Source organism: Sinohyriopsis cumingii, unplaced genomic scaffold (assembly GCF_028554795.1).
Source record: "Sinohyriopsis cumingii isolate HCF-2022 unplaced genomic scaffold, ASM2855479v2 utg000229l, whole genome shotgun sequence".
Taxonomy (NCBI): Eukaryota; Metazoa; Mollusca; class Bivalvia; order Unionida; family Unionidae; genus Sinohyriopsis; species Sinohyriopsis cumingii.
Window position 1 is genome coordinate 7700093 of NW_028315879.1, and position 22790 is coordinate 7722882.

A 22790-nucleotide genomic window follows, 5' to 3' on the forward strand; every position below is an offset into this window, starting at 1 on the left:
GAGGTGTATCTAAGGCCTGTTTCACAGAAAAAATGTTAACACCAACATAACACTGGTATCATTGAGGTGTATCAAAGGCCTCTGATTCACAGAGAAAATGTAAAACCAACATAACCCTGATATCACTGAGGTGTATCTAAGGCCTGTTTCACAGACAAAAATGTACAACAAACATAACTCGGAGATCATTGAGGTTTATCTAAGGCTTCTGTTTCACAGACAAAGTGCAACACCAACATAACCCTGATATCATTTAGGTTTATGTAAGGCCTCTGTTTCACAGAATTTTTTTTTTAAAACCAACATAACCCTGATATCACTGCGTGTGTACGTGGGAAAGCCTGCCAGTAGCTTCTCGTGGGTCGGTGGTTCTTCCCTGGGTTTTTCAGGGTTCTTCCTCCACCATTAATACTGGCCGCCATGTATAGCCTATCGTGTGCTGAAAAATGGCGTTAAACACTACTACAACAACAACAACTGATATCACTGAGGTATATCTAAGGCCTCTGTTTGACAAGAAAGCTGTAAAGCAAACATACAATAGCAAGATCATAGTGGATTATTTATGGTTTCTGTCTGACAAAAAACATGCAAAAACAAACATTTAGCATCAAGGTCATCAAGATTTATTTAAAGATTATGTTAGACAGGAAATCAACTGCTATTTGTGAAACTTGAATTTCATTAACAAGTGCTTGGATTCTTTTCCTCACACACACAATATATATATATATATATATATATATATATATATATATATATATATATATATATATATATATATATATATATATATCAATATGTATACATATATGTATATGGTAATAAAGGATCTGAAATTTTATTTATCCTATGAGGTTACTGAAGCACTTCCTCTAGGTAGACAGCCCCCAGGGTCTTACCAGGGAGCACATTTACAGATGGAAACCATGTGTCACACGAAATCCACTTATCATTCAATCAATCACCTGTAACAGTTGACTGTAATCCATCTAGGTATTTTGACAGGTTTATTTTTATTAGAATTATATGGTTTACCCTTCCACAGACTGAACAATGAAACTCTAATGAAAAATAATGCTGGTGTCAAAATTCCTGAATAGCTTAAAGTAATTGTTAGGTGTAGCAGGGGTGCAGATAAACCTAATTACCAGCTAAAGCCATTACATAATTATCCTTTAGCTTGCTGGTCTCTGTTTTCTGTGGCAAGGAGTAGATATCATTGATCTTGACTTTTATTTTATAGGAATGTTGAAATGCTTGAATGAACAGCCATGCACATGTTCAGCATTTTCTGAAGGGTAACATTCAAGAAATTCCAAAACAGGGCAACATGACTTTATGATTAGAATCCAGTGAATGCATATTCTGTACGTTGTACACTAAGGTCACATTGCAGTAACAAGCTAACTAACTTGCAAATAAACAAATGGACTTCAGCAAGCCAACTAAATAAATGGATTTAGGATATTAATAACTTTGCAACCTTCTTGTAAACTGCCGCAATCATAAATTAGTATACATTTGATTGTTTTTCCACCAGTATGCATAGCTGGAACAGAGTTTTTCAAATGACTTTCATACATTAACCATGCCATATTTAAAAAAAAATGTATATCCTTGTCATAATTAAACATTAATTGATGAAAACACTCTTTCGTAAAGTCAAGATGCATACATTTTAAGTTGAGTATTTGTTAAGTCAAAACATGTATAGCAACATATAGTATAAACTAAACAGAACTTATGCAGACTTTAAAATGCAAATAAAGTATACACAGCATGCAAATATGAGACAAATATCACATAAAATAAAGTATACACAGCATGCAAATATGAGACAAAAGTCACATAAAGAATGTATACACAGCATGCAAATATGAGACAAAAGTCACATAAAAGAATGTATACACAGCATGCAAATATGAGACAAAAGTCAAATAAATGAAAGTATACACAACATACAATTATGAGACCAAAATCATACAAATTAAAGCATACACAACATGCAATTATAATATTAAAAAGCCACAAAAATGACAGTATACACATCATTTCATTTTAAGACCATATTTTCCACAATGTGTTAACAGTCACTCAGTTAACACAACACAGAAAAACAGTCAAGACAAAACTTCAAGATAGAAACCATAGTGGCTAAATGGTTAGCATACAAGACTTGCAACCAACTGTGGACAAGTTCAAATCCTACCTGTGTAGTGCATCCTTGTGCAAGAAAACTTTACTACAATTGCTTTGACACTATATAATCTACCCATAGAAGACACTTTACTCCAATTGCCGAGACACTGCATAATCTAATTGCTCAATACACTTTACACCGATTGCCTTGACACTACATAATCTACTTGTGCAAGACACTTTACTCTAATTGCCATGTCACTACAAAATCTACTTGTGCAAGACACTTTACTCCAATTGCCTAAACACAGTATAATCTACTCATTCAATACACTTTACTCCAATTGCCATGTCACTACAAAATTTACTTGTGCAAGATATTTTACTCCAACTGCCTAAACACAATATAATCAACTCATTCAATACAATTTACTACAATTGCATCAACACTACAAAATCTACTTGTGCAAGACATTTTACTCCAATTGCCTTAACACAATATAATCAACTCATTCAATACAATTTACTCCAATTGCCTCAACACTAAAAAATCTACTTGTGCATGACTCTTTACTCCAATTGCCTAAACACAATATAATCTACTCATTCAATACACTTTACTCCAATTACCATGTCACTACAAAATCTACTTGTGCAAGACATTTTACTCCAACTGCCTACACACAATATAATCAACTCATTCAATACACTTTACTACAATTGCATCAACACTACAAAATATACTTGTAAATGACATTTTACTCTAATTGCTATGTCACTACAAAATCTACTTGTGCAAGACACTTTACTCCAATTGCCTAAACACAATATAATCAACTCATTCAATACACTTTACTCCAATTGCATCAACACTACAAAATCTACTTGTGCATGACTTTACTTCAATTGCCTAAACACAATATAATCAACTCATTCAATACACTTTACTACAATTGCATCAACACTACAAAATCTACTTGTGCAAAACATTTTACTCCAATTGCCTAAACACAACATAATATATTCATTCAATACAGTTTACTCCAATTGCCATGTCACTACAAAATCTACTTGTGCATGACTCTTTACTCCAACTGCCTCAACACTACAAAATTTACTCATGCATGACATTTTACTCCAATTGCCTAAACACAATATAATCAACTCATTCTTTACACTTTACTACAATTGCATCAACACTACAAAATCTACTTGTGCAAGACATTTTACTCTAATTGCCATGTCACTACAAAATCTACTTGTGCAAGACATTTTACTTCAATTGCCTAAACACAATTAATCAACTCATTCAATACACTTTACTACAGTTGCCATGTCACTACAAAATCTACCTGTGCATGACTCTTTACTCCAACTGCCTCAACACTACAAAATCTACTTGTGCAAGACATTTTACTCTAATTGCCATGTCACTACAAAATCTACTTGTGCAAGACATTTTACTCCAATTGTCTAAACACAATATAATCTCCTCATTCAATACACTTTACTACAATTGCCATGTCACTACAAAATCTACTTGTGCAGGACTCTTTACTCCAATTGCCTCAACACTACAAAATCTACTTGTGCAAGACATTTTACTCCAATTGTCTAAACGTAATATAATCAACTCATTCAATACACTTTACTACAATTGCATCAACACTATAAAATCTACTTGTGAATGACTCATTACTTCAATTGCCTAAACACAATATAATCGATTTATTCAATACAATTTTCTCCAATTGCCATGTCAGTATAAAATCTACTTGTGCATGACTCTTTACTCCAATTGCCTCAACATTACAAAATCTACTTGTGCATGACATTTTACTCCAATTGCCTAAACACAATATAATCAACTCATTCAATACACTTTACTACAATTGCCATGTCACTACAAAATCTACTTGTACATGACTCTTTGCTCCAATTGCCTCAACACTACAAAATCTACTTGTGCAAGACATTTTACTCCAATTGCCTAAACACAATATAATCAACTCACTCAATACACTTTACTACAATTGCATCAACACTATGAAATCTACTTGTGCAAGACATTTTACTCCAGTTGCCTAAACACAACATAATCAACTCATTCAATACACATTACTACAATTGCATCAACACTATGAAATCTACTTGTGCAAGACACTTTACTCCAGTTGCCTAAACACAATATAATCAACTCATTCAATACACTTTACTACAATTGCCATGTCACTACAAAATCTACTTGTGCAAGACATTTTACTCTAATTGCCATGTCACTACAAAATCTACTTATGGAAGACATTTTACTCCAATTGCCTAAACACAATATAATCAACTCATTCAATACACTTTACTCCAATTGCCATGTCACTACAAAATCCACTTGTGCATGACATTTTACTCCAATTGCCTGAACACAATATAATCAACTCATTCATACACTTTACTACAATTGCCATGTCACTACAAAATTTACTTGTGCATGACTCTTTGCTCCAATTGCCTCAACACTACAAAATATACTTGTGTAAGACATTTTACTCCAATTGCCTAAACACAATATAATCAACTCATTCAATACACTTTACTACAATTGCATCAACACTACAAAATCTACTTGTGCAAGACATTTTACTCCAATTGCCTAAACACAATATAATCAACTCATTCAATACACTTTACTACAATTGCCATGTCACTACAAAATCTACTTGTGCATGACTCTTTACTCCAATTGCCTCAACACTACAAAATCTACTTGTGCAAGACATTTTACTCCAATTGCCTAAACAAAATATAATCTACTCATTCAATACACTTTAATACAATTGCGACAACACTACAAAATCTACTTGTGGATGACTCTTTACTCCAATTGCCTCAACACTAAATATTCTACCTGTAATATTAAACACCAAACCAGGCAAAAACCAGGAGGTAAATATAAGCTGATGATTGAGACTAAATATTGGTTTTTAATTAGCAGCCATTATACAAGTACATGAAAATAAAGGTATCATCATTTACTGCATTATAAAATCATACATTACATTAATAATAATAACAATGTGGACTTTGTATAGCACCTAATCTTTAGAAGCTCTAAGCGATTTACAATATTAAACAACACCTATAACATAAAAAACATATAATGATATGATTACAAAAACAAAGACCATAAAATTAGAAAACATAAAAAACATGCTGAGAATATTTAAGGTAGGATTCATTATTAGAACTTTATGTTTGTTTTTGGCGTCAAAGAGCACTCTTGAATGGGATCACTATGTCTTTGTGTTCAATTTCAGTGAGCAATTCATTCCATGTTGCTCGACCCTGGTATGCAAAAGAACGCTGTCTATATGACTTTGTTTTTATAGTGGGAATAATGAGTATACGATTGTCAGAAGAGGAGCGTAAGTATCTTGCTGGTGTGTACACATGGGTGAGGTCAGATAGGTATGCTGGACTGGAGTCCATCAGTGAAGCATAGCACAGAGAAACAATTTTGTGTTTGATTCTGAAGCGAATGGATAGCCAGTGTAGGGTAAAGAGCAGCGGGGAGGTGTGCTCTGATCGTGGTATTCTAAGTATGATCCGAGCAGCTGTGTTTTAGACTTTTTGAAGTTTCTGGAGTAGATATTGAGATGAACCAGACATAATTTAGTTACAATAGTCCAGTCTTGAAAGTACTAATGAACACAAGTGTTTTAGTGGCATAAAATGAAAGATATTTGAGAATGTTCATGACATGTTGGTTCAATATGAGAGTAGTGTCCAGAGTACCACCTAGGTTTCATACTGATTGTGTGAATTTAATGTTGGTGTTGCTGATATTCATTGTTTGAGGTATAGGATGTGAATAAGAAAGTCTTTGTGTTGTGATCAGAATGGACTCAGTTTTATTATCATTCATCTGCAGCTTGTTACATGTCATCCATGATTTCATATCAGAAATGCACCTCTCTACACCTTGGATGGTAGCATCAACTTCAGTTGGGTGGCTAGATGTGTGTATTTGGGTGAGACAATTGGATCATGGGCTGGAGAGTATTTCATTTGTGGACACAATTTGTGTCCTGTTGACCAAGTAGGACTTGAACCACAGTAAGGCTGTATAATGAATGCCAAATACATGCTGGAGACAGTGAAGTAATATATCATAGTCTATTGTTTCAAATGCTGCAGACAAATCAAGGAGGGTGAGGACTATAATCTTTCCGCTATCCAAAGCAGAGATAATGTCATTAACTGCTTTTAGAAGAGTAGTTTCAGTACTGTGGCATGGGCAATATGGAGATTGTACATTGCTAAAAAGACTGTTTGAATTCAGATGAGATACAAGTTGGGATAGAACAACCCTATCTAAGATTTTTTATATGAATGGGAGGTTAGAAACTGGGCAGTAGTTCTTTAAATGGTTATGGTCTAGTGTTGGTTTCTTCAGCAGAGGCTTTACAATGGCAGTTTTGAAAAATGATGGGAATTCCCTGGATGAGAGATGAATACTGGATCTAAGCACTCAAGTTAACATGACTTTGGTGTACTCTTCATCAGGATTTTACGTATGAAATCAATAGAGACAGGTTCAAATGCTGCTAATGGCTGCTGCTCAAATTCTGTATCCCAACTGTATGGTGATGACGAGTCAATTGAAATTGTGGTGTCAAGCTTATCTCTAATGGTTTGTACTTTGTCACGGAAGAAATCTGCAAACATGTCTGGAAGGTCAACTGGAGAGAAGGTAGTTGGAAGTCGTGTAGATTTGTTCCTTGACATCAGCTTGTTAGTAATCTCGAAGAGCTCTTTGCAGTTGGATCTTTCCATCATCTTAGTAGTGTAGTGGGCTGATTTCGCTGCATGGACTATATTTGTGACATTCTTCTTAGCAGCTTCATAGATTTGCTTATGAATAAAGGGTCTGGTGGAAAGCCAGAGCCTCTCAGCTTTAAGGCGGTCTCTTTTAGCAGTGCGAAGCTGGCCCCTAACACTGCTATACCATGAAGAACACTTTTGAATAGATACTCTGCACTTGGTAGTTGGGGCATGTCTGTCAAGCAATGAAAGCAGTCAGTTATCAAGTTGTTCTGCTGTAGGAGGTAAACAAGTTGTTAGGTTTGATTGGATGTCATGTATTAGTTTGGTTCAATTTATCATACCAAGGTTTCTCTTAGTAGCAGATAAAGGTGGAGGGTTAGGGACTGATATGTCAAGATGGCATATAATGCAGAGGTGGTCTGGCTCAAGTTCATGGGATACCAGGGAGAACCGTAGAATGTTATCATCAGGTCTATGAAGAATCCAGTCTAAAATGTGACCATGTTTATGGGTGGGTTGGTTAACTGATTGTTTGAGGTTGGAAACAATAATGGAATCTAGGAGTTTTTATGTGTTTGGGTTTCTGGGACAGTCAAAGTGAAAGTTGAAATCTCCATGAATAATCAGGTTGCCACCTATCGAATTTCCATACTCTAGGAGATTTGGAAACTGCTCCAAAAAGAGAGATTCAATCAGCTTGTTTTTTCTACATGATTAATATCATGTAAAATAATTGTATTATTATTATCATAGTTAAAACAATAAAAATTGGAAATGTTATTATGATTTGTATGCAAGTGTAGGCATAGTTTCTTTAAAACCATTGATATCAGCATCAAGATTCTTGATGTTATATTTCTTTCTTGTTGAGGAGACAGTACTGACAAGTTGCCTTGATGTTATATTTTCTTTCTTGTTGGAGAGACAGTACTGACAAGTTGCCTTGATGTTATATTTTCTTTCTTGTTGGAGAGACAGTACTGACAAGTTGCCTTGATGTTATATTTTCTTTCTTGTTGAGGAGACAGTACTGACAAGTTGCCTTGATGTTATATTTTCTTTCTTGTTGGAGAGACAGTACTGACAAGTTGCCTTGATGTTATATTTTCTTTCTTGTTGAGGAGACAGTACTGACAAGTTGCCTTGATGTTATATTTTCTTTCTTGTTGAGGAGACAGTACTGACAAGTTGCCTTGATGTTACATTTTCTTTCTTGTTGGAGAGACAGTACTGACAAGTTGCCTTGATGTTATATTTTCTTTCTTGTTGAGGAGACAGTACTGACAAGTTGCCTTGATGTTACATTTTCTTTCTTGTTGGAGAGACAGTACTGACAAGTTGCCTTGATGTTATATTTTCTTTCTTGTTGGAGAGACAGTACTGACAAGTTGCCTTGATGTTATATTTTCTTTCTTGTTGAGGAGACAGTACTGACAAGTTGCCTTGATGTTATATTTTCTTTCTTGTTGGAGAGACAGTACTGACAAGTTGCCTTGATGTTATATTTTCTTTCTTGTTGAGGAGACTGTACTGACAAGTTGCTTTGATGTTATATTTTCTTTCTTGTTGGAGAGACAGTACTGACAAGTTGCCTTAATATTATATTTTCTTTCTTGTTGGGGAGACAGTACTAATACGTTTATGCTTTCTACTGAATCTCCCAAATCATATGTTTACAATTGTATTTGATAAATAGATATGGTTTAACGAAAACTTTAAAAACGTGTTACAAATAACTTTTATTGTCCCATAAAAATAACAATCACTGATAGGTGCAATGGAACAAAACATTATGTCTCTTTTTTACAGGGTTGTGCCTTGATTATGGTTCCCTCGTGACATTGTTCTTCTGTCTTGTTTGATTTGGCATAATGAACAATTTATTGCCCTTCTTTTGTGGGGATATTTGATTTTGTCACCCACAACAAGTCATGTTTCAACTGGGATTCATTCTTAAGGAACATGACATGCCTTGGGTGAATAAATCTACATATATCCTCTTAACAATGGCAACAAATGTATAATGCTAACACTAAGTACTGAACTTAATTGCAAATTCTGTATGTGAAATCATGTAAATAAAAAATAATCAGAAAATATTAATTCCGACCAACCATTGTTCAAAATATATATTTAAAAATTAGTGTGTGTGTGTGTGTGTGTGTATATATATATATATATATATATATATATATATATATATATATATATATATATATAAATTACTTATTCCTTCATCAGTCTTTTTTTAGCTTATTGCAAGGTTCTTATATGCAGTATATAGCTATGAGATATGTAATGTCTCACATTTGCCTTAAACAGCAAAAATTATTACATTTGTCACAAGCACCAACAATTATGACAATTGTCTAAACACCAACAATTTTGACATTCAGCACAATAAAATTAGAAAGGTTGGCACACCAAAAAAATATTGAATTTTTTCATGACGAATTTTGAATTTGCATACAAAATATTTCACTATTTGAAACAAATATTTTGTTATTTTGTAAGTATGTACACTGATCAAATTCATGAATCAATTTTCTGCCAAAGTATAAAGAAAAAAGACAAATGGTAGGATATTTTATGTACTTGTCAATAAATCATTCTGTGCCTGGTGCTGTTATTTGTCTGTGCATGAATGCAAATTGCCCTGCAGGTTTAATAATGGCACACAATGCACCATAAAGAAAAGATAAGTCAAGCAATAAATCTAAATTGTTAATGAATACAATCCTTGGATGTTATCAGGGGTGAAATCTAGCTGAAATTGAAAAACTGAACCTAAGGCAATCTCTCATCACCAAATCAGATTTCATGCCATTAGTATATGGCCGCAACTGCCTGACACATTATGTAATATAATGTTCCAGTTCCTTGGGGGGGGGAGAATGGTATTTATCTAAGGTATCCAAGAACAGGGTCAATTTTGGAGAAGACTGACTGTTCACACTTAAGTTGGTTTAATAATGAGTCATTAGTTCTACTTTGTGTCCCTCTCTTTTTAACTGTTATCTTATTAAAATTTGGCATTTTATTTGTGGCCTCCCTTATACTGGTAAATGTGTATCTCAGAAAGTTAGGAAAAATCAAACAAAATTTTGAACAATCTTACAGAATAAAAAATCTCTTGCTTGGACATTCCTGGTGATATATTTTTATTATCACACGTCTATCAATTGTTTACTCGGGAAATAGTCATTTTACTGCATTTCCTAGAAGCAGGAAATGGTAACGGGTGTCTTCAAATTATATATCACCATACACTCAACGAGGTTAGAATTAGTATTTCCTTCAGGTTTTCTGCTACATTTGAACAAATGTGAACAAATGACAGCCTCAACTGACATCGAAGCATAAAGCCAAGCATACAAAGAAGCCACTCACAATGCCCCATTATAATCTTACCATTGCCAGACTAGCTTTAGACAGAAACATTCAGCTGGTGAAATTTTATGTCGTGCAAAATTTGACAACTTTAGCTTAACTGTAAATCACATACATGGGTCTGTTCTTCTAAGAATTTGTATTATCAACAGTGATCATAGTAAAATTTAGTGTTCATTATTATAGGCACTTCATTTATAAGCACATCTGCTAACAAAATGTAATTCGGCTTATGACTGAAGAAATTCATACCAAAATTGCTGAAATGTTAAACAATTTCTTCTTTGTCAGTTATGTATGGTTAGTTGACTTAATTAGGTGATAACCAATCGATATACATTATAACAAAATTACATTTATGATAGTAATTTAATTTTGATTGCTAATCACAAATTGTTGTCAGTGAAATAAAACCAAGAAATGACTTGACACCGTGCATCTAACCATTATTCAGACTGTCTGATGCTGACAATGCTGCCATTTAAGATTTCATTGCTATATCTCCCCATAAACCTCAAATTTAACCTTTATAGCTTATCTCAATAGGCAAGGACTGAACCATGTCAGTTACATATACGTATGTCATGTCATTCCCAGCAGTACAGTTATATATTGTACATAGTTATTGGGTGGGAATTGGTTTTTAAGCTATCACCCAGGAAAATGTCCAAGGAAGGTAAGATGGACACTGAAACCAATTTCAGTAACATAAGTTTGTCTTTGCAACCCCAGCTAGTGTGTATGTATATATATATATATATATATATATATATATATATATATATATATATATATATATATATATGTATATATATGGTTACAGGACTGGAATCTCAACCTGACCTTTCAAGTTTTTGCCCTATGGCTAAGTAGATCATGGGGTCAAATTCAGATGACCTGTATAAAGTTGTCATTGCAGCACATTAAGTGTGTATATCTTAATAATGTGAAGAGCTGAGTCCAGTGAAGCCCTTCCTTTACTGTAATCATTAATAATGATAAAACCTGGGCTTTCTGTCTTATCTGTATTTATGACTTTTCATCCTACTACTTTCTGTTGATTTACTTTATAACTAAAATTTATGGAAATAAAGAATCATCATTGCCCCACCAACTATTCCACCCACTGTGTGTGACAAAAACACTAAGTGTTGGCACAAAATTCACCCACAGGACTAGCTTTAACACAAGTTTCCTGCTTCTGCCTTATATGGCTGTAGACAGCTTAAACAAGATAGTAGTTAAGGGCATTACATAAATGTGACGACTTATAGACAGGATATGTGCATTATATACAGACAGTTCCACGACAAAAGCCCCCTAACAGAAATAGGACAAAAGCCCCCTAGGAAAGAAGCCCCCTGACAGACATAGGATAAAAGTCCTCTAGGACAAAAGCCCCAACATATTTGTTAATTAAAGAATTATCCATTTTCATTGTTTATTTGTATAGAACTGAAATTTAAAATAATTTTCATTAATTTTATTTATCTTAACTTGATTTGATATGATGTACAAAGATCTCCAGTATTAATTTGTTAAAGTGTGTCATGTAATATGTATTTTGTGTAATAGCAATGAAACCATTTAATACAAGTATTTTATATATTTTTTCTTTTGGTACAACATGCATATTTTCATAAATATCAACATTTTTTTATTTATTAAACCTATGTGTATCTCATACTAGACTACAAATTATTACTACACAGAATAATCCAACATAATCTATTTAATGCATAGATTTAAATAATTAAAAGTATTGAGCAAGTAATAAAATATTATATTTTAACAATTATATTACTTTTAAAAAAATGTACAAACATTTTCTTGCTTTAATCAAACAATCACAGTAACTGCATGTTAAAATTGCTGTCATTCATAACAACTAGTTAAAACAATGAAAACCATAACGGAATTTCAATTTCAAGAAATGTAAATGGTGGGTTGGGGCTTCTGTCCTCCCTTTGAGTGGCTTTTGTCCATACCCCTGTAAAACAGACTATCCCAAAAATCACTGTACTTCTCTGAATTTATTGTGATGCAAATGACCCGGTAGGTTGATATTAAGTAAATCAGAAGATGTCTATGTAATATGGTTCAATCGAATCATTATTCTAAACTGGAACTACAACTTTCCAAGTAGTCTCCCAGTTTTGACCAAGAAAAACAAACATTTTTTATTACAGTATACGCAATAAATGGTACTGTGGAATTTTTCCATTCTGTCTTGTTTTAATCAAATTATAGTCTTCAACAATTAACAATCTCTGAAAAAATAATTACAATTCTCCTAATTTCTTGTCAGATAATTAAAATGTGAATTTATGTACAACTTAACAATACTAACAAATATTCTCTGAAAAATAAATGAATCCTCATTATATTTATACAAGCTCATAAATATGTTAAACTAGTAATCTACAATACGGCACATGGCAAAAACCAACAAATTTGGATATACCTCACAGATGTCAATCAATTATTTTGTTGCTTTTATTAAAATGAACCAATGAAAATTCAGTCTTTGGTAATTATGGTGTTTACTGTACAGTGCAAACTGTACATTATTTACATTGTCAGTTGTTCTATGTTGTTGACATCAATGCATATAGATGAAAACAAGAACACATAAACAGCCTCATATAATTTATTTAAATCTCTTATTATTTTATCGGACCTCAAGAAGAGGCAGAAAATGTCCTATGGCTACTAAACCATCTGATAAAAAAGAAGCTGAAAATGTCCCATTGCTAAGAAACCGAGTACAAAGTTGGTGAAAATGCAGCACAGCCAACAAAATATGTACAAAGAGGTTGAAATTGTTCACTGGCACCAAACTGTGCACAAAGATGCTGGAAATGCCACACAGTTACCAAACTGTCTGAGCAAAAAGAGACTGAAAATGCACCATGGACACCAAGATGTTTGTGCACAAAGCTGAAATTTTCTCATAGTCACAAAACCATCTGAGCATAAAGTAGCTGAAAATATCCCATAGTCACCTGATTAATTACAGAAAGGCTGAAACAGCCCCATTGTCACCAATCTGTCTGAGCAAAAAAAGGGTAGAAAATGATCCATAGCCACCAAACTGTCCATGCACAGTGAGGCTGACAATGCCAAACTGTCTCCAAACTGTCCACGCACAGTGAGGCTGAAATTGCCAAACTGTCTCCAAAATGTCCATGCACAGTGAGGCTGAAAATACCAAACTGTCTCCAAACTGTCCACGCACAGTGAGGCTGAAAATGCCAAACTGTCTCCAAACTGTCCATGCACAGTGAGGCTGAAAATGCCCAACTGTCTCCAAACTGAAAATGCCAAACTGTCCACGCACAGTGAGGCTGAAAATGCCAAACTGTACACGCACAGTGAGGTTGAAAATGCCAAACTGTCACCAAAATGACCACACACAGTGAGGCTGAAAATGCCAAACTGTCACCAAAATATGCATAATGATGCTGAAAATCAATAATACCCCATAGCTAACAAATGGAGCATCAAAATGACCACAGAACACCAATCTGTCCCAGTACAAAATGAGGCTAAGAATGTGTCAGTCATCAAAACAAAATTCAAAAATCCTACTTTAAATTCATTCAAACTTGATGAAAATTTGCATATATCTACCAGTACAATTATTATATAACCCTTTGTTGTATGTAGTGGCAGAATTATTAGATAACCCTTCATATGTCACAGTACAATCACTGGATAACCCATTGTATTTCACAGTACAATTATTAGGTAACCCTTTGTCTGTTACAGTACAATTATTACATAACCCTTTTTGTATGTAGAGCTCTGTACAGTAAGATAACCCTTTGCTGTATAGCTTTACAATTATTAGATAACCCTTTGTATGTAGTGGTACAATTATTAGATAACCTGTTTGGTGTACACCACAGTAAAATTAATAGATAACCCTTTACAGCAGTACAGTTATTGGATAACTCTCTGTATGTCACAGTATTACAATTATTAGATAACCCTTTGTATGTCACAGTATTACAATTATTAGATAACCCTTTTTATGTCACAGTACAATTAATAGATAATTCTTTGTATGTGTAGCTTTATGAGTAGTAGATAATCCTATTGTACGTAGCAGTACAATTATTATTAGATAACCCTTTTGTTCTATGTAGCAGTACTAACAGATAACCCTTTTGTTCTATATAACAGTACAATTATTGTTAGATAACCCTTTTGTTCTATGCAGCAGAATAATTATTAGATAACCCTTTTGTTCTATGTAGCAGTACTAATAGATAACCCTTTTGTTCCATATAGCAGTACAATTATTAGATAACCCGTTTGTTCTATATAGCAATACAATTGTTAGATAACCCTTTTGTTCTGTGTAGCAGCAAAATAATTAGATAACCCTTTTGTTCTATATCGCAATACAATTACTAGATAACCCTTTTGTTCTGTCTAGTGATACAATAATTACATAACCCTTTTGTTCTGTGTAGCAGCACAATTATTAGATAACCTTTTTATTCTATGTAGCAATACAAGTAGATAACCCTTTTGTTCTGTGATTTTTTAGAAAGCCCTTTTGTTCTATGTAGCAGTACATTGGATAACCCTTTTGTACTGTGTAGCAGTACTAATAGATAACCCTTTTGTTCTGTGTAGCAGTACTAATAGATAACCCTTTTGTTCTGTGTAGCAATACAATTATTAGATAACCCTTTTGTTCTGTGTAGCAGTACAATTTTTAGAAAGCCCTTTTGTTCTATGTAGCAGTACAATTATTAGATAACCCTTTTGTTCTGTGCAGCAGTATTAACTGATAACCCTTTTGTACTGTTTCGCAGTACTAATATATAACCCTAACATTTTTGAGTCTGTAAACCATTTTCAGAGTGAAATTACTGAAGAATACATTTTCTGTACCTTAAGCAAAATTTCAGAATTTGTTGCTTAATAGCTGTATGACTATTGTGGCAAGTTGCACTTTGAAGTGCCAAGAAGAAATACATTTGTATAGTACAAACAATCAGTAAAATGGAATATTCCAAAACCAGCTCTAAGCCGTGATCCTGAACATTTACATAGAAAAATATTTTAAAATGCATCGCAAAATATAACATTTTACAAATGTTTCATTTTTGCTATATCTTTTGAAAATATCTTTTTATTTTGTCTGTCAATGATTAATCAATGAAGCAGTGTTGTTTGCAAACTGTACCACAAGCAAGCCTCCCTTACCCATGCAAGCATTGAAATGGCTGGCATTTTTTAATATCCTTTCATCTTAGGCAGCCAAGCATGCTCACTTGCATAACACAGTGAAACACGTTATGGAGACATAATTTCAGAAGACCCTAATTCATTTGTCCTAGGTGTTAGTAAAGGTTTGTTAGTAAAATTACCAAGAAATCAATTAATGTAAATGTAAGTGAAAATTATACCTACGGAAAGCTTACTATCATCCAAATTAGGATGGATATAAGACCAAACACCACCGAAGTGATTCCCCAGCCATCACTGATGCAGTCGCTGAGGAGTTTATAGATCCACTGTATTCCCCCAACACATTCATGCATGCCATCATCTGCAGACAATAATCTGCCTGTCATTATGAAGTGTAACAACCCGCCAACAATCTTGTTCAATTACCTAAAAAAAGAAAAATAAAACTATAACTTTTTTACCCTTTTCAGTGCATATGTCAAACTCCATACATCCTGCCTCTCCCCATACTCACCCACAACTATCAGCAACCTTGGGGCACAATGCAAAATCCGTAATATGCCATCTACATGTATTATACTTCTTCTCACTTTGGTTGATATAAAGTTAAAAATAAAATTTAAAAAATGCATGAATATCATCAATGGAAATGCATCCCAGGGCAAAAATGTCTCCATTATTCACCTCTCATGACATGCAGAAGGATGAATCGGGCCATCTCTATGTTCCCGCACAGGAGGAGGATGGACAGACATACAACGATTAGCAAACTTAATTATTCATAGAGTTCCATAAATTTCATTTGAAATTTACAAATGTTGAGACTGGATTTATCAGCTAAGACAATCAGGCAATATTCTAACAGGAATTGGTTTGTGACCCTTTACAATCTATGACAAAAATGGACAATTATCTTGCACAATAAATATCTCTCTTGGAGAGCATGTATTATCACCAACAGTAATGCTGGTGCACATAACATAACAGTTGCACTTCATCACAGGAGTGGTTAGCCAACGGTTGTGAGGGATGCTCATATATTGTACTGCAGTGCTAGGTCAAAAGAATGCAATCAGCGTAACAGTGTCATGAGTCAACAGTGGTCTAAAGCGCTCTCCGTTACGGATCACTACCATCTCACCTCTGCCTGCGTGGGTTCGATTCTAGGATTCTGCCAATGTGGATATGTGAGAAAGCTTGCCAGTAGCTTCTCGGTGGTTCTTCCCGGGGTTTTCACTCCACCGTTAACTTGTACACACATGTAGAACATCCCAATAGAATTTAAATCACTTACATAAATATCTGTAATCTGGATTTAAATAATCCATATTGTTAACATTAAAAATTCAAAAAATGTCCACATTTAAAACACCAAATAATTTCAAACTGATTATTTGGACCTAAATTAACCATTTTGTTAATTTTAACAGACAAGCCCAATGGACACAGATAACTAGAGTTGTAAAAAAAAAAATGTAATCTGACCTGTACTATTAATGTATTCTGGGTGGTAATGGTGTTCACTTTTACCAATATCCTCTGCATGTTTCATCTAGTCACAGCTTTTAACTATAAACTCTTTCATATTTACCTGACCCTTGCTACTATGTGCTATTTTTAGGATCAAGGTACGTATTATCATTATATATGTGTAACTCACCTAAGAAAGACCGAATAAAAAAGGCATGGACTATAAGACTTTAGAATTTCTCTTGTACATGTACTGTGATTATCAATAAACTTTATTTCCTCAGAAAGATAAGAAAAGTTTACTCTAATACACTGGAGTAAAGAGATACAAAATAATTTTTACATTTTAATGCTAAACAGCCACATAAAAATCTGTACCATTCATCAATAGAATAAACAGCTACCAAAGAATTGGTACCATGCATCACTAGAATAAACAGCCACCAAAGAATTGGTACTATCCACCACTAAAATAAACAGCTACCAAAGAATTGGTATCATCCATCACTGAATAAACAGCTACCAAAGAATTGGTAATATCCATCACTAGAATAAATAGCTACCAAAGAATTGGTATTATCCATCACTGAATAAACAGCTACCAAAGAATTCTTAACATACATCACTAGAGTAAATAGCTACATAACAACTGGTAACATCCATCACTGGATTCAACAGCTACATAACAATCAATATCATTTATCACTAGAGTAAATAGTTACATAACAACTGGTAACATCCATCATTGGATTCAACAGCTACATAACAATCAATATCATTTATCACTAGAGTAAATAGCTACATAACAACTGGTAACATCCATCACTGGATTCAACAGCTACATAACAATCAATATCATTTATCACTAGAGTAAATAGCTACATAACAACTGGTAACATCCATCACTGGATTCAAGAGCTACATAACAATCAATATCACTTATCACTAGAGTAAACAGCCAAGAAAACCTGAACTAGCCATCACTTACTGAACAGTGACATAAAAAAATATGTACCATCTATCACTAGCAAACAGCTACATAGCAGTAAACATCAGTACCACCCAACAAATGAGTCAACAGCTACATAAAAGTCGGTACCATCCATTACTAGACTTAATAACTTCATAAGAATATGTACCCTCCATCTCTTGAGCCAACAGCTACATAATAATCTGTATCATCCATCGCTAGAGCAAACAGCTACATAAAATTTTGTACCACTACTAGAGTAAATAGCTACATAACAAACAGCATAAGCTATCACTAAGAGTAAATAGCTACATAAGAATCTGTAACATCCATCACTAGAGCAAACAGTTACATAACATTTTGTACCACTACTAGAGTAAATATCTACATAAAAAACAGTATAAGCCATCACTAGAACAAACAGCTACACAATATTTGTACCACTACTAGAGTAAATAGCTACATAACAAATAGCATAAGCTATCACTAAGAGTAAATAGCTACATAAGAATCTGTAACATCCATCACTAGAGCAAACAGCTACTTAACATTTTGTACCACTACTAGATTAAATAGCTACATAACAAACAGTATAAGCCATCACTAAGAGTAAACAGCTACATATGAATTACTGTCAATTCTGTATATGTTCATGCATTACTTTGGTCCATGTTGAGAATGTAAATTTTGTTGCAAAAGATGAACAGATTCGTAAAAATAAATGTATGCATCTGGATCAATAAACTGAATAATCATTTTTATAAATACATTAATTAAATGGTGGAAGAAGACATTTTGATAATGACAAAAACCAGCATTTGGCAATGTTTTGAAAAGGAAAATTTTATAAAAGCATTTGCAATGATGAAATATTTTCAAATACTGCAGACACTCGTATAAAAAGATCATTGTATTTTCTTCTTTCATATTATAGAAGAAATAGCATTTTATTTATAAAACTGTTTATACTTCATTTAAAAACGACGGGCTCCACATGATAAATGGAAAATAAACTCTAAAACTGCTCTTTCACATGAATAATATAAATATTTTCATTATTTTCATTTTCAACATTTATTTACTTTATTCAGTGTAATGCCAAAATAGCTATCTCATCAAGAAAAAAAAAGGCATGGAAAGTTTTTATCACTATTAATAGAATCAAGGAATTTTACTTAATAGACTAGTAAAATATTCAGGAATTGTCTTTGTAAGAATTTAAATGATTTTTTCATTGTTCTTATCATAGGTAATAATTTATACTTTGGATCGTTATATATGTCAGTAGGACATGGTGTATTTTGTGTAATTCCATGATATTTTCATTGTCCAGTGAAAAATATTTACTCATTACATCCCACAAAACTCTTTCTTTCCAAGGAAACAACTTTTGTAGTTGTTGTTGTAGGGTTTAACGCCATTTTTCAGCACAAGATAGGCTATACATGGCAGCCAGTATAATTGGTGGAGGAAGAACCCTGGAAAACCCCGGGCTGAACCACCGACCCATGAGAAGCTACTGGCAGACTTTCTCATGTACCCACAATAGCCAAGCCTGAAACTTAAACTCACGTATACATAGGTGAGATGGCAGTGCTCCGTAACGGCGAGCGCTTTAGCATAGTTTGCACTACAAAGGGACCCTATTTTGTAGTGCAAACTATGCCATCTATTTTTAAATCAACCTTGGAAATTTATTTAAACAATTTGAAATTAAACATTCTACCTTAGAGTGGAATTCTGAAACTGTACAAATTAGCTAAATGGAGATCAAAACGTTCACCTCTCGGGAAAATCATGCAGATGAAACACTAGAATGTTTCATAATTAATCTCCTTGATAAACAATCCCAAACAAGACCCTCCCCCAAGTATGAGTCTCTATCAGCATTATGGTCATTTTCTTGTTTTTTTCTTTCTTAAACTTACAAAGTGCACATATTCAAATAAGACAGTTTCAAAATATTCTTAGAAGTATTTTTTCCTTTGCTAATTGGTCATACAGGTATTTTTGTATCGTTGTTCTTTCAGTCATGCAAGTAATGTTTATATCATTTCTTGTATGCCATTTATGATAAGAAAAATTATGTGATCAATACATTTGATAAAACATGGAAAATGTACTTCACTGATGTTTGCATCAAATGTTTTATGATTTCTTTTTTCTAATAAATACTTCTATATATAGTAAACAATATAAATTACAGTAATGTCAAAGTGTAATTAATTCCAGTCATCATGAAAGGCAGATAATATTTTAAAAAATCCACAGTAAGATATCCAATATACTAAATCTGGTGAATTTCCACCAATTTGGTTTGGTCTAGACAATCAAATGCAAAAGATGGACTGTTGACAGATAGCAGATCTCACAAGATCTGAATTTGTAGATATTAACATTGATAAATCTAGTCTGCCCCACCCCCTTGTTGCATGACTTTAATGATGGTTAAAACATGTTGCTGATCACTAAAAATAAATATGAACAATAATAATATATCCTGAGTTTAGTGTACTCTGTTGCAAAACTCAAGTGTTTAATGGATTTATAATGCACCATGACCCCAACCAGGGCATAATGCACCATGAGCCAAATCATCACCACAACACATCATGACCCTAACCTGGACATAATGCACCATGACCCCTTGTTGGGGTCATGATGTGTCATGGCCATGATTGGGGTCATGGTGTGGCAATGGACTTAATTGTGCATGGATAAAATTATGTAATGAAAAAAGACAAGAGAATTAGTGCAATATGACTAATGCAGCTAGACTGTGCAACAGTGTCAATATGGACTCCCAATGCCCTCTCCACCTGCATCCTTATCAAGCAAATCTGGGTCAGTGTCTTACATTATAGGACTACCTAAACACCCAGTTCCACATCACAGCTAACAAATACGAACTTGTATCACTATGACTGTTCATGGCCAAGCGCACACCATTCCGGATCTTTGCCATCTCACCTGTCTGTGTGGGTTCGAGTCTCAGGCTTGGCTAAAATGTTGTTGTTCTAGGGTTTAATGCCATTTTTCAGCACAAGATAGGCAATACATGGCGGCCAGTATAACCGGTGGAGGAAGAACCATGGGAAGAACCACCGATCCATGAGAAGCTACTGGCAGGCTTTCCCATGTACCCATGCTAGCTGAGCCTTGGACACGAATCCATGCAGACAGAGGTGAGATGGCAGTGATCCGGAACGGTGTGTGCTTTAGACCACTCGGACACTCGGGACCCCACTTGGCTAATATGTGTATTTGTGAAAGCTTGCCAAGAACTTCTCATGGGTCAGTGGTTCTTCCCTGGGTTGCCAGCTCAACCAGTTATACTGGCCACCATGTATAGCCTATCTTGTGCTGAGAAATGGTGTTAAACCCTAGAACAACAACACTATCGCTGTTCATGATGTTTGTCACAAGTTTTCAAAATAAAACTGGAAAATGTGGGGATAGTACGGGCAGATGAAGACAAAAATAATGAGTTTAAGACATGGAACATATCCTCATGTAATTATCTAGCTTAACTGCAGTGTCTCTAAACACAGTAATGGAGACAAAAATACTATAATGTAAGAGAAATTACAGGAATGGAGTAAATTACTGGAACTAGTTTTATAAGATTTATGCGCAGAAATTGATTATTATTTTTGTTCCATCAAAATTGTTATTTACAATTTTACATTCCAGACCTTGAATCACTATCCATCTGACTTAATCATTCTTTAATCCCTCTCATTTAATTCTATGTATGTATGTCAGCTGTCTTGACTTTTTTTGAGACCTCAAGCATGTGTGTTCATTAATTATGCTTAATAGTTGAAAAACTTATGTCCAATCCATTTGCTCTGTATACACACGTGATCTTCTGGGGGAATCAAACAAAATATATATGTTGGCACTTGTGAACGGTATGTACTAATCTATGTTATCAAGCAATAATAATATCCAATAGACATATATTTCTTATATAAGAAGGTTGCAGTCAAACCAAAAAACGGTTTTCTATTCACTGTGTTAAAATTTTCAATTTTGTGGATGTTTGTGATATCTTGGATATTATCAGAATGGTAAAAGGAAAGAGCAAGTAACCGTTTCCTTGCGGTGACTGTAAGAAAGCTTGTTGAGTTGGGCTATCTTTTATGTGAGGTATGTCATCTTTTGAACTGCTTATCTATTGTTTAGTTTGCATTTAATGATGATTAATATATATCATTATTATTATATCATCCCTGCAAATTCTTTTTATCTGTGTTTAACATTAAATGGTATCTACATAAATAACATAATTGCCAATAAATTTTATCAGTTGTTGCCGTTTATAATAAACAGAGTGCTTCAATATTATGCTTTCAAAATGTTAAAAGGAAAGATTAAAGAAGCGATTAGAATTATAAATATGTTCCGAAGCGTATATATGTCCTGTTTGTGTAATGTTAACAACATCGCATGTAAAAACTAATTAATAACAGTACATTTCTTAAATTCAGTTAAACTTGGTAAAGTAGATGTTTTTCAATACTGATTGCATTTTATCATTAGCTTTATTAATGTATGTCACTGATCGCAAAATGATAATTTTTAATCTTCAAATTAGCATTCTATCTTTCCGTCATATCACTCAGTCTTTGATAAGAAAATTTGACCAATTCGATGTTATCTGTTGCCGATTGTATACCAGTATGTATCTTGAAAATGGTCAATAAATGTAGTAAAATCAATTTAAAAGAAGAAAATGTAATGAATGTCGTAATAACATTTTGGGTGATGAATTCCATTACCTCGA

At 33.8% G+C, this 22790-nt stretch overlaps 1 protein-coding gene across 2 annotated transcripts in view; it reads right to left on the reverse strand.

Annotated features, from left to right (window-relative positions):
- Nucleotides 1-22790, reverse strand: part of LOC149774509 (lysosomal amino acid transporter 1 homolog) — a 72884-nt gene that overhangs the window by 47068 nt on the left and 3026 nt on the right. For both annotated transcript variants that reach the window (XM_089945278.1, XM_089945277.1), the window contains exon 2: nucleotides 15784-15987. In XM_089945278.1, coding sequence (XP_089801404.1) covers nucleotides 15784-15947 — 164 coding nt within the window. In that variant the 5' untranslated portion in view covers nucleotides 15948-15987. The remainder of the gene's footprint in view (nucleotides 1-15783; nucleotides 15988-22790) is intronic.